Here is a 14,127-nt window from a genome sequence, read left to right on the forward strand (position 1 = left end):
TCCCCGCCATGCACCCGCCTCCGGCCGGCCAGGGCCTCTCGCAGATGGTCAGGCTGGGTAGCCAGACCACCTCCTAGGCTGGGAAGGTGGGCGCGGCGTCTCCCAGCCGTGCGGGTTCCCTGTTCCTTCTCTAACCCGCCTTCCAGCTCTCGCTGGGTCTGTCTCCCACGCCTCAGGTGTTTGCTGGGGCTGGGCCACAAGCCCTTCCCTTTTTGGCCTGCACCTGGGGTAACCTCCAGCCCCGAGCGCCCCGCCAGACCCTGCTGCAGCGAGTGCGCCCAGAGCGGTGCGAATCGACCCGCGCGGGGCTCCCCGCGCTGCGTGCGCCAGGCCACTGCCCGAACGCAGGGCCGGGCTCCGGCTGCGCGCCACGCCCCCGGGCTTCGCACGGCGCGAGCCCCTTGTAGGCTGGCTGTGAACTTGGAGCCGAGCGGCTCGACGCTCCTGCCGGGGATGCGGCGGCAGCTGCTTCCTGGTTTGAAGCTCGCCGAGTGGGGGAGAGCGTGAGCCCGCGGAGGCGGGGGCAGGAGCCGGAGCCGGAGCGGGCGGAGGCGGGGGCAGGAGACGCTGGAGGCTCGAGCTAACCGGACGGGTCGCTCCGGCTCTCCCGGGAGAGGCGCTTCCTGGCCCTGAAGAAGGGGCGAGTCCCGTGCGAGCCCCCGGGAGGCGCCGCGCGCTCGAGAGGGACGGTCGGGCGACCCCGGCCCGCTGAGGGCTCGGCGCCCGGCTCCCCTCCTTTCCACCTCGCGAGGGAGGGAGGGAGGGAAGGAGGGGAGGGAAGGTCCGGCGGAGGAGGCAGAATGGCCGGTCGAGGGGAGCTTGGGTGCTGCTTTTCCCGGGAGCTGCGTCCACTCCTGCGGCCGCCGCGAGGGCTGGCCTGAGCGAGGGCTCCCCGCTCTCCGGCTGCGAGACCGCGCGGTCCCCGGGGCGGGACAGCGGCGTCGGCATGTCGTCCGGCACCATGAAGTTCAATGGCTACTTGAGGGTCCGCATTGGCGAGGCCGTGGGGCTGCAACCCACCCGCTGGTCCCTGCGCCACTCGCTCTTCAAGAAGGGCTATCAGCTGCTGGACCCCTACCTGACGGTGAGCGTGGACCAGGTCCGCGTGGGCCAAACCAGCACGAAGCAGAAGACCAACAAGCCCACGTACAATGAGGAGTTCTGCGCCAACGTCACCGACGGGGGCCACCTGGAGCTGGCCGTCTTCCACGAGACGCCCCTGGGCTACGACCACTTTGTGGCGAACTGCACCCTGCAATTCCAGGAGCTGCTGCGCACGGCCGGCGCCTCGGACACCTTCGAGGGCTGGGTGAGTACCTGGAGCCCTCCCCTTGGTGTCCACTCCGCACCTTTCCCTTCCTTGATGTTACAGAACGTGCCCCTGCCCCGCTTTCCCATCGTCCCCGGCTCCGCGCCTCAAGGGATTCCCTCCACTTTTGGTCCACGTCCAGGTGGCCCGTGGTTCTGGTGATGCGACCGCGGTGGGTGTGCGAGGGTACAGCTGTGCCTCGAAGAAGCCATCCTGGATACGGTTCCTCTTGGGGATGGCAGCTTGGGCTAACGGGAAGTCGGGGGAAGGGGCGGTCACCCCACCCCCCTCCCCGCCCAGACTGAGTTAGGCGCCCCAACTCTCTGCACGCGGGTAATACAGGAAAGGCAAGGAAGGTGTGTTAGGAAAGTGACTTGATTTGGGTAAAGATCTTTAAGCGTTTCTTAAGCGAAAGCCTTGCATTCTCGCAGGTATTATTCATAATGTTTATGGATACATGTTGGTTCAGCCGCTCAGACGTGCACACGTGTTTCAGCATGCACGTCCATTACATCCCAGAGGTAAATAACCTACCCTGGCAGGGATCGGAGTGCCTGGGTCTGCAGTTGGCAAAGTTTTGTTAAGCAGTTTTTCAAGGAGATGAGGTTTACATGTGTTTGCAGGTGACTTCAGTTCAGTTTCAGCCCAAGAGGTCTGATTCCTGCAGTTAGTGCTGTTACTGGTCTTGAGAGTTTCCAGGGCTCCTCAGCAGTTTGTGAACCACCCCGGGTTTCTCACCTCACCTGCTTGTGTTTCTGTGTATTGACAAGTAGTTACCCGTAACTTCCTACTTGCCTGTGCTTTTCACATAGTTCCCATGAGGCAAAATGTCTGCTGCAAATAAATTAAAATGTCTAGAGCACTCTACACAGTGCTAAAATGCTTTTGCTTCTTAATCTTCATACTGCCTTTGTGATGCAGGTGTTATCCTTCCCACATGTATGTGATGAAATGATAATTAGAATGAAGTGGTCTGGTTTGGCCAAATAAGTCCTTTGAAGACTCTCAGGAGTTTAATGATTTAAATTCTGGAGGATGCCAGTTTTGAGGCCAGAATTGAAACCTGTTTGAAATTAACAAGTGGGGGAATCAGATGGATAATAAGAAAGACTCATTTAGATATTTATTTTACACTTTGAGGAATTGATACTTTTATCATATATTTTGTAAAATTGCAGCTATCTTGTGGAGTAGTCTTTTAAAGTAGGAGGAAAAACCATAATGACTGTTTAACTGTAACATTAAATTATATTGAGTTAATTTCCCTTCAGCTGAATTTACTTTGTGGAATTTAGAAGTGGATTGGAGAGGAACGACCAAAATACAGATTGACATTTTATTTTGTGAATTTCTGAATAGGAAGTAGAGGTCAGTCTAGGAATCTGAATGAAATTATTAAGTTAGTATCCGGTTAGGAGTTAGGTTGGGCAAAGTTCTAAAGAACCGGGTTCTGAAATTTAATGGTGCAGACTGACCGATGGCCATTAGAAGCATGCTTTCCAAGAGAGATCCTAGACTGGTTTACTTTACCCGTAATCTGCACATTTGAATCACCTGAGGGACTTTTAAAACTCCCTGCTTGTAAAGACTCTAGACGAGACTCTGGCTGTGGACACCAGCATCAGTATTTTTCGACTCTCCGGGTGATCCCAGTATGCAGTCAAGATTGAGAACCTGTAGCCTAAATGAAGACCACAGGGTAAGGGCTCGAAAAGCATAAGTATAGGAAGATTCAGGTTACTTGAAAAAGTGGGGGTCCCTATTTAGATTTTCCCACTGGCTGTAGATTTAAATGTAAATTAAAGTTACATATCCTAATTGTCTGAATTAATTAGGTATTTAATGTAACCCAGTAGTGGTATTCTGAAAAATACAAGGGTTTGGTAGGATATATCAGCGTTTAAATGACCTTGAAATTGGTGATTTGTCAGACACTCATTCAGTGAGGAGGCAGAATTTTAAAAATTCTTGGTATTTTGAAACTGTGATGATAGGGTAGATAAAATAGGCAGTGAGTTTCCTTTTTAAAAAAATTTTTGTTAAGAAAATAATTTTGTTAAAATATTTGAAAGTATATGCAACGCTTGTTTTTTAAATCATCCTCTATAGGTCTAAAGTCGTTTTGAAATTTAGAATTACAGAAGTACTTATTTGTCCTTAGCATATTAAATTGAAATGCGTAGTTTATTCAGAAAACTATAAATGGAATAATTTACTCCACGATAAATTTATTTTTTGCAACTGAAATTACAGGTTGCTAAACAATGAAAATAAACTAGCAGTTTAATTCTTCCTAGATCAGGAGAAGAGACAAAAACAGAAGATACCTTTATTATTAGAATAAAACAAAGTTGTTATGCTTTTTTGCTTAACATAGTTTCTAAGTATTAAGAAGATAGCGTTTGATATTGATTTTGTACCAGTTTCATTGATATTACCTTCTAAGCTTGATGAGAGAAAGAGATCTATTTTATGCAGTTATATTCCTGGTACCGAGGAGGGCACGGCAACCCATTCCTGTATTCTTGCCTGGAGAATCCACTGGACAGGGGAGCCTCACGGGCTACAGTTCCTAGGCTCGAACACAACTGAAGTGACTTAGCGCACATTCCTAGTACCAGGCACAGTGTCTGCCATGGATTAGGCAGTCAACCATTTCTTTCCTAACTACATTTATTTCATTTAATTTGCATTATATCCAAGGAGGTAGTGAGATATAATATGACAGCTAAAGAAGTTCTTAAATGGAAATTCAGTGTTAAACTCTTCAGTTAGAAAAGATTTCACAGACCTGAGTTTCTCCCTGAAACTAGGAAAGTAAGAACCAGTTAAATCCTAGGTAAGCAGAAAGAAAGAAATGTAACGATAGCAGAAATCAGTGAAGTAGAAAACAGAAACAGTAGAGAAAAATCCATGAAACAAAAACGTTGGTTCTTTGGAAAAACATACACACACGCAATAAAATTGATAAATCTCAAGCCAGAATAATCAAGAAAAAAGATGACACAAATTACTGATGTTAGAAATGAGAAAACGTCACTATAGAGCCTATGGACGTTAAAAAAAATAAGAATATTATGAATAACTTTATGCCAGTAAATTTCACAATTTAGATGAGATGAACAAATTCCTTGAAAGATATAGATGACCAAAACTCATTCAAACAACTAGCTTTATGTCCATTAAGGCAATTGAATTTGTAGTTAAAAAACCTTCCACAGTACAAACTTGAGGTCCCAGGTGGCTTAACTGGTGAGTTCTATCATACATTTAAGGAAGAAACATTGGCAATTACACAAACTGTTCCAGAAAACAGAAGAAAAGGAAACACATCCTGGCACATTTCATGAGGCCAACATTACCTTTATACTAAAACTTGATGGATGCTTTGCAAATAAATGGAACTATAGACCAATGCCCCTTCTGAGTGTAGATATTAAAAAATCTTAAATTTCAGGAAATCACACCCAGTAATATAGCAAATGATCAAATGGGGTTATAACCAGGACTGCAAGGTTCATGGTTGACTAAACATTTAAAATCAATCAGTGCAACTCTTCAAATTAACAGAATAGGTTAATAACAAAAAAGATTCATATGATTAAGTCAATAGATAAAGAATTTGACAAAAGTCAATATCCATTCATGATAAAAACTCAACAAATTAGTAATAGAAGGGCACTTTTCAACCAGATGAAGGACAGCTGTGAGAAACCTACAAGTAATGTGTTGATGGTGAAAAACTGAATAATATCCCCCTAAGATCACGAGTGGCGAGGATAGCTACCCTTACCACTTATGTTCAGCGGTGTAGTGGAGGTCACAGTCAATACAATAGGCAATTAATAAAGTGCCTGCAAAGGAAGAAGTTAAAGTGTCTATAGAAAATTCTAAGACATCTACAAAAGGGTTACTAGAACCAACAGGCTAGGTTTAGCTAGTTTGCAGGATCCAAACCAATCTACAAGTTACTTGTTTCTTCATACTCTCAGTGGACAACTGAAAACTGAAATAGAAAAATACCATTTAAAAGAGCATCAAAATATGAAATTGGATAAATCTAGTGAAACATGTAAGACTTGGTCACTGAAAATGACAGACCATTGCTGAAATAAATTAAAGATCTAAATAAATGGAGAGAAATACTGTGTTCATAAATGGGAAGATTCAATATTCTTAAGACCTCACATCTTCCCAAACTGTTCAGTAGATTTAAGCATTTCTAGTCAAAATATCATCAGGTTTTGTTGTAAAAATTAACAAGCTGATTCTAAAGTTTATATGAACATGTGAAGGACCCAGACTTATCTAAGAATAATTTTGAAAAAGAATGAGTTGGAGGACTTAAAGTATTTGATTTCAGGACTTATTACAACACTACCGTAATCAAGGTAATGTGGTATTAAAGAGAGTCAGAGATCAGTGGAATAGAAGAGAGTCTAGAAATAGATTCATACGTATATGATCAGTTGACTTTCTTTTGACAAAGATGTCAAAGCAGTTCCATTGTGAAAATGATAATTTTCTCAAGTGCTACTTGAACAATTGAATAGCTAAATGCAGAAACTTGTGCATTGACTTTAATCTTACATTATACACAAAAATTAACTGAAAATGGATCATAGACCTAACAGTAGGATTTTATCTGTAAAACTTTTATAAGAAAACATAGACGAAAATCTTAGTGACCTTGGTCACTGCAAGTATTTTTCAGATAGGATCCAAAAAGCAAGTACTATAAAGAAATCAAATCAGACTATTAACTATTGCTTTTCAGAAGATTTTTAAGAAGAAGAAGACACAATCCACTGGGAGAAATTATTTGTAACATGTACATCAGACAGGGGACTTTTAACAGGAATATATAAAATGACAATGAGAAAAATACTCAGTTTAAAAATGGGATGCAATGAGAAATGTATTCAAATTAAAAATGGGACAAAGATTTGAATAGGCACCCTTCATGGAAAATAGCACAGTAAAAGATTAGTTAAGGAAAAGTAAATTAAGACCAAAACTCATGGGAAAGGCTAAAATTAAAGAAACTGATCATACCAAGTGTGAGTGAGCAAATAGAGTAACTGGAACTGTCATATACTATTGTGAGGGATATAAAGCAATAGTCGCATTGGAAAACAACTCTTGACACTTTCTTAGTGTTAGAAATGTACTTACTGTGGGACCTAGCTCCTTTTAAGAGAAATGAAACCATTTATAGAGAGACTTGTACACAAATATTTTTAGCTGCTTTACTTGTTATATAGCCCCCAAACTGGAAAATGTCAGTCAACAGGTGAATATTTAAGCAAATTATGTATCTATACAATGGAATACTACCCAATAATAAAAAGTAATGACCTGTTGATACATGCAACAAAATGAATGAATCTCAAAATATGTACTTTATGTACTGAAAGAAGCCAGACAGAGAGAATACATAGTGGATGTTTTCATTTATGTAAAATTATAGAAAAATGTAATTTGCCGTGATAGGAAGCAGAGCAGTGGTTGCCTGGGGCCAGGGGAATGAAAGTGATGGAGGGATGGATTACAAAGAAGGCATAAAGAAACTTTTGAGGGAAATGAACGTATTCATTATTTTGATTGTGGTGATAGTGTCCCAGTTATATACTTATGTCTAAGTGCTTCAGATAGTTCGCTGTTAAGTATGTGCATGTGGGCAAGTATACCCAATAAAGCTGTAGGGAAAAAACAATGAGGATTTATTATCCTTATTTTTCCAAAGAAGATGTTAAGTAAGTAAAATGCCTGAATTAGATTTGAGCCAAGGCTGACTCTCGAAAATGACATTGTCTCTTTAGTGCAAAAAAAAAAAAAAAAAAAAAATAAAGAAAGAAAAATGATCAGAGTAGGAGCATTTAAAAAAAAACAAAAACAAAGTCATTCAATATAGTTTCTGACTTTATGACAATCTCATTTTCTAAATTATCACTGTCAGCTTTTTTTTCTGTTCCTTCTCGAACTGGTTTATTTTGTATAATTTCTTGGACCTGTGATACCCGAAAATTTGTCCAAGTTAAAACCTTATTTCCTTCTTTCACTTGTTTGCTCGCTATTTGCTAACTTTCCACACGGGGACTGGCACCTCATATACTCATTGCAGGACGTGGGGACATGGGAGGAGGCAGGAGGAGCTGGAGGCTGCGTCATGGAAAGACCTTGGCATCCCCTCAGGAAGGAAGGACCTGCTTGGCAGGATCCCAAGCTGTTTTCCTGGTCCAACCCTCCTGAAGACATTCTGTTCCCTCCAGTGCTGGGAGGGCTGCGTTCTCTCAACTTCTCACTCAGGGTGCCCGTCTGGTGGTCTTGTCAGGAAGCAGCCAGGTTACCACTGGACAATCACTGATTGTCTTTGCCCTTGATTAGTGGATCCAGCTGCATGGATTTAGAGCATCAGATTGAATCTTCTAGATTCACTATCTGTTGGGTCATTCTCTTTTGTATTTTGTTGTGTAGTTTTTCATTCTCATGGTTGTTTTACTTTGGAGTCAGTTGGGGTGGAGTGTTTAGGAGGAAAACATTTTAGAGTCGGACACAACTGAAGCAACTTAGCAGCAGCAGCATACACCTGACACTGCTCAAGATGCTGGACTTAGAACAGTGAATAAGAGAGATGGGGGTCCCTGATCTCAAGGTGCTTATAGCCCAAAAGAGAAGGGTATAATAAAACAGATTAACAATGATCTGAGAGTGTTGAGGGCATTGAAAGGTAATAGATAATGTGGTCTGGAAAATGCCTGAAACATTTGAACCACAACTTAACCATGATGAGAAATAGCCAGCCCCACTGCAGCAAAATTCTTATCATGAAACTGAAGACACAAAATATATAATACAATTCACATATACTGGGATAAACCTCCCGATACACGCTAAAAGCAAGTGAAGTCACCTAGTCATGTCTGACTCTTAGCGACCCCATGGACTGCAGCCTACCAGGCTTCTCTGTCCATGGGATTTTCCAGGCAAGAGTACTGGAGTGGGTTGCCATTGTCTTCTCCAATGTCAGGTGTATAGTAGGTACTAAATATTTGTCAAAATGTGTTTTTGGAGCAAGTAGAATGTAAGCACTTTGGAAAGATTTTTACTTAAACATTCATCTTTTAAAAGTAGTTGAGGAGTGACCAGTTATTCCAATGATCAGTGTTCCATTTAAAAAATTAATTAATTGCACATCAACTTGTGCTTTAAAGACTGGATCAGATTTTTGTCCTTTGTATATGATAATAAATTGAAAATTGCATTTGGAAAATTACTGGCTTTTGCTCATTTTAAAAGACTGATCACCAAACCTGTTAATATGATGTAACTTTGTTCACTGGTAATTTGTGAGCCTGACATGTTAAATTTGGTTGTACTTGAACAGTGGAGAGCTAATGAGGTTGGTGGGCAGAGTGAATCATTGTATCTTATGTAATTCTTCGTACAGTTTTGGTGTCTAGCAAGAGTTTAGAATGATGACTGTTTGTGATAGTAAAAGTGCAGTAATTTTTTACGAGGTGGGTAGCATTTACGTAGAATCAGAGAGATGCCTTGGATTCTTTGTAGTCTTTGTTCTATTTTGCAAAACAGTTGGCTAGGTCTGGTACTCCATTTATGTTGGCTGCTGGCCCCATGTTGTTAGAATATGATAAAAATGAGGCCTGAAACTCAGTGCCTGAACACTTTCTTTCCACTTTCATCACTGCTGTATTCAAAATTATCTTTCTCAATTGCCAAGCTGATTATCATTCCTTTACTTAAAACCTTTCAGTGGTTCCCCACTGCCCTTAGATAAAGTACAACTCTTTAAAATGGTATAGAATGTGTTCATGAGCTGGGCTCTGATTTCCTCTCCAGCCTTATGGCTCACCTCTCCCCAACCCACACTTTCATGCTCCAGCCACAATGAGCAGCTTTCATTTCCTCAAGAGGCATCATGCTAATTCCTGCCTGTACTTCGTGTCTCGCTGGAGACATCACTTGGCCCAGGAAACTTTCCCTGATGTACCAAGTCTGGGATTGGCTCTCCTCCTCCTTGGTGTTCCCTCAGCACCCTAAGATCGCTATTGTCCCCTTCCCCTCTCTCCTGAAAGGACAGATGTATGAATTGATTGGGCTCTCGTGGAAGTGTATGATATTGATCAGAGGAGTTCAGGGTTTAAAAGTGTGGACTGTTGACTGAGGTTCATCCCCTCTGCCCCTGGGGTAGCTGCTGACAGACTATTACATGTTTCTTTATGAAATGCCAAGCCCTGAATGAGCCTTCCTCCACCATTGAGCATGTCCTATGTACCAGGCATGGTGCTCTGCTCTGGAGAGGCCAGTGGGCAAGACAGACATGGTCCTTTTCTTCATAGACCTCATAATCCCATGGGGGAGAGAGACTGGGGAAGCGGTGACCGGGGAAAACAACTAGGAAATGACAGGACAGAAGTAAGATCTATGATGCTGGTGAGTGCCAACTTTGGGGAGACCAGAAACATTTTCCTGGAGAAAAAACAGCTAATTTTTAAGGCTTCAGTATAGATAGCATGGCCGCTCAGGTCTACTTCAGTTAAAGGATTTGGAAAAACCATCCCTCAAAAGAAGAAAAGGAACTTCTGACTTGATAATATTTTCCCAGAGAGATAATCACCGATCCTTTTGAAAGGTAAATGTTCCTGATTCCTAGAAAGCTTTCCATCTTCTGAAAGTTTGGAGGGAACTAAATTTCAATGTCTATGAACAGATGACCTGAAAGAACATTTAACTCCCCAAGAAAGAAAACAGTAGCACCTTTTTTTGAACCATCAAACATTCTAAGTTTTGTGCAGATCAGAAAAGAATCATAGATGTTGCCGCAGGAAGATCATCTTGTTCGGAACAGTAACAAAAAGCCTGACAACTCTTAGGCCCATGGATGCCCTGCAGATGTATTCATTTGACAGAGATGTTTTTAACATTGACTCTGAAGACATTTCGTTCTGTGGGGTTTGCTTCAGACCTCACCACTCCCTAATACTCAGTCCCCTATTAGCTGCTTGATCCTGGGAGGTTTTTGAGTTTTTGAATCTATGATAGCTCAAGTATTTGTTTTCAGAATGCGGGAACCGAAGCTCTAACTAAAGCATTACTGTTTCCTTAGCTCTTGTGATATGTGACAGACACACACTTATATACTAACATCACACACACACTTATACACTAACATCTACATAGATATGAAGATAGACTTATTCAAATCTATTTAGATATGTAGTCATTTATTAAATATATTAAATTAGATATTTGCTTATTTAGATATTTATTTACCTATTAATATGTTTCCTAAAATTTTAGTGGAAGCTGGCTTATTAGTGAATATATGGGAAGTTAACTTTAACTGCAAATTAGCTTGGTATTAACTACCCAATTAAAAAAGAAACTCTTTGTATTTCATTGTGCAACTTACAGCAATATCTAAGTACTGCGCTATGAGAGTCAGGAGAGCTGGGGTCAAGGTTTGGCTTTGCCATCTGTCAGCTGTGACCTCAGGCAAGCCTCTGTGTAATAGGCTCTCAGCTCCCTTGTTTCTAGCAGGAGGGGATTGCACTAGAGTCTCTCGAGGGACCCTTCCATCTCTAAAGCTGCTGCCTCCATATGTTAGGCAATTACATCATTTCTTTGCTTTTGGAGTAATTGGTTTGGTTTTAAGCAGTCAACATGACTTATGTCTTATCAAAGTTAGTAACTCCTAAGAATTAAATTGGCCCAAATCTAAATTGCTCAGGCTTGGAGAGGATTTAGCTCATGTCTAAATGACTTTTAGCATTGGTAGTGATGTTGGTGTTATTTCCTTGGCTTAGAATCAACCTTAAAGAATTACAATGGGTTCTCATTTTAAGTCATGCAATTGTATCTCTTGATTTACACTAATGGGCTCCTTGTTCTGTGGGACTGGTAAGTTATGTCCCTGTTTTCTTGCATCAGAGAGAGACTGAGAATCCCACCCTTTGAGCTTTTGCTAGAAACCATTCTCACTAGCATGGTAATTAATGCTCTGTTGTCATGAGGTGTCTGTAGCCACCAGTCTATAGATCCACCCTACGTGATGACAAGTCCTATAAATCACTTGTACGATAGACATTTTAATTAGATGGCAGAATGGGCCCAAGGGTATTGGCTATTGTAGTGTTTAAGTGCTATACTGGAGAATTTTATGAGATGGGAAATTTTTGTTGAGAATCATATAGGGAGATTTATCAAGATTATTATGTTAGTGTGTTTCTGTAGCACCAGTACATTAGAGCAGTGATTGTCAAAACATCTAGAATATTTTAATAGAACGACTATACCAACAGTGCTTTAATTATGTGCTGCCTTCTGGAAAGTTCCTTTGATTTTTACATAAGTTTCACCCCGACACAATTTTGACCTTACAGAGGGAGAAATGCTTAAAAGGCAACCAAAAGTGTTTAGTTTGCTCTACGGTTTAGGGAAAAAAAAGTTAAGAAATTTGCCAGAGGATAGAACCAGGGCCAACATGAGCCCCTCATAATTACCTTAATGAAATAAGTCATATGGGGCCAGTGTGAGCATGTTCTCAATGTAGTGCTTGTTCTCCAAGTGCTTAAACCAGAACCACAAAGCTGAATTTTTATTTGCAAGTCATATCTATCTCTTGCACTTACTTGGTGCTATTTCTGCATCTGTCTCCTAACACTTATATTTGATGTGCCTCTGCCCTCACCCTGGGCTTTGATGTTCTGGTCTGTGATGGCAGGGGCTGGGCCACCTGTGCTCTGTGGCCCCTTCCAGTATCAGAGTTATGTGGCTCTGATCGTTGTTCCATTAGACAATGCAGTTTCTGCTCCCTTCTGAGATGTCTTCTGGAGATTGTTCTGCTGATGTTGATTTGTTCTAGGCTCTGAAATTATTTTTGGAAGAGCACACAAAAGCCGTATAAGCATTTCCTAAACAAAATGCGTTTATTAATTTGTGAGCTGTGCATCTCTTAAGTGCTTTATTATATATTACTCTTGAGTTATCATAGCACGGAAGAGTTCAGAATGGGTTTTTAGTAGATGCAATGCTCCTGAAACCGTGTTTGAACCCTGGACTGTTTTAGTGATGATAAAAGCTATGGACCCTGTTTCTAGAAAAATGCACACATGTGCATATTGGCAACATGCTGGGAACTGTGTCATCAGTTTCGTGGTTCCCCAGAAGCCTGACTGTGGATACCCGGCTTCAGGTATTAAAAAGTATCAAAAATGAGGTTGTTATTAATTTCTAATTCCTAGGGCATGTACTTAAAATGTGTTCTCACTTCTGGCTCCCGGTGAAATATACTAGATGCTGACCTATTTTAGGACCTGTTTGGTTGTGTTATTTAGGTATTTTCAGAAGTCTCTACTGTTGAAGGGTTTCTTTGAGGTTTGCAATAGATAGAAAGCTAAAAAAAAAAAAAACTGGGACATTTTGAATGACCTTGGCTTGATGTCTTTTGTTAAGATAACCCCTGTGAAAAAAGATAGGATTTATCAGTATACTTAAAATATTCACCCTCTTCTTGGGCTGTCCCGGGCCTTGTGGTGAACCACTGTGCCAGTCCAAGACAGAACGACGGAATCCGTGGTGCCTGCCTGCTCCTCTGGTCCTGTGATTCCGGGTCTCCTGTGGCCTGGGTCCGTCTTGAAAGTGAAAGTCACTCAGCTGTGTCTGACTCTTTTGCAACCCCGTGGGCTGTAGCCTGCCATGCTCCCCTGTCCATGGAATTCTCCAGGCCAGGATACTGGAGTGGGTAACTCTTCCCTTCTCCAGGGGATCTTCCCGACTCAGGGATCAAACCCAGATCTCCCTCACTGCAGGCAGATTCTTTACCATCGGAGCCACCAGCCCAACAAGACTTTCCATTTCTGAGTTACAGCTCACCTTGCTGACGCCTTGGAAAATAGCCTGATGATCCTAGAAATTGAGCCGAATGAAGATTGCCCAGAGTGCAACCCCCTAGCTAGTCAGAGGTGAAGCTTGAATCTAGCTCTCTGGACTTGATTCTTTCCTGACACCATCCTACTGTGTGGAGGAGGCAGCAGAAAAGCCATTCAGTCATTCATTGACCTATATTGAGTGCCTGCTGGGTGACCCACTCTGTTCTAGGTGTTATAGTTGGGGCAGAGAACACAACATTCAGAATCTCGGCTCTCACAGGGCTTCTCCCCTCTCGTGGAGAGACAGACAATAAGCAGGCAAACAGGTAAGGACAAGAATAGCCCATGGTGGTTAGGTGCTAAGTAGAGAATTAAAATAGGGAGGTGTGATGGAGCGTGACAAGGTGACTGCTTCATCTAGAGTGGTGGAGGACTCATAGGGTGACATTTTGGCTGAGACCCAAGTGGCAAGAAGCATCCAGCCATGTGAAGATTATAGAGAGCATCCAGGCCCAGGGGACAGCTCAGGAAAAGGCCCAAAGGTGGCAACAGGGGTGACATGTGGAGGAACAGGCAGAAGGTATGAGAAAGAGGATAGACTTGGTGTTAGCAGGTGCAGTGTATTATCCCAGCTCTGCCACAGTGAGCCTGTCCCTTCAGCTGTATTCTCTCTCCTGGAAAATGGTGTTCTAGTTAGCTACTAAAGAAGACTGGTGTAAAGATTAGATTTAATACATTAAACATGCTCAGCACAAAATAGGCCCTCAAGAAATGGTAGCTTTGGCTGCTTTTAATCTCCCAAGGACATTAATATTTTGACAAGGACCTTCTGAAAATAATCATATTGGCCAAGGAAAGATATTTGGATGGTTTCACTTTAGACAATGAAGGTGGTGATGTAGGCGCTTCCTGAGGAATGGGGGAGGT

The 14,127-nt window shown here is 42.3% G+C and overlaps 1 protein-coding gene across 1 annotated transcript in view; it reads left to right on the top strand.

The window, feature by feature from the left end:
- The first annotated feature begins 806 nt into the window (after nucleotides 1-806).
- The window catches only part of PRKCH (protein kinase C eta), a 231,508-nt gene continuing 218,187 nt past the window's right edge, over nucleotides 807-14,127 (top strand). Inside the window, exon 1 of the mRNA XM_065940924.1 lies at nucleotides 807-1,309. Coding sequence (XP_065796996.1) covers nucleotides 947-1,309 — 363 coding nt within the window. The 5' untranslated portion in view covers nucleotides 807-946. The remainder of the gene's footprint in view (nucleotides 1,310-14,127) is intronic.

This window comes from Muntiacus reevesi, chromosome 7, assembly GCF_963930625.1.
Source record: "Muntiacus reevesi chromosome 7, mMunRee1.1, whole genome shotgun sequence".
Taxonomy (NCBI): domain Eukaryota; kingdom Metazoa; phylum Chordata; class Mammalia; order Artiodactyla; family Cervidae; genus Muntiacus; species Muntiacus reevesi.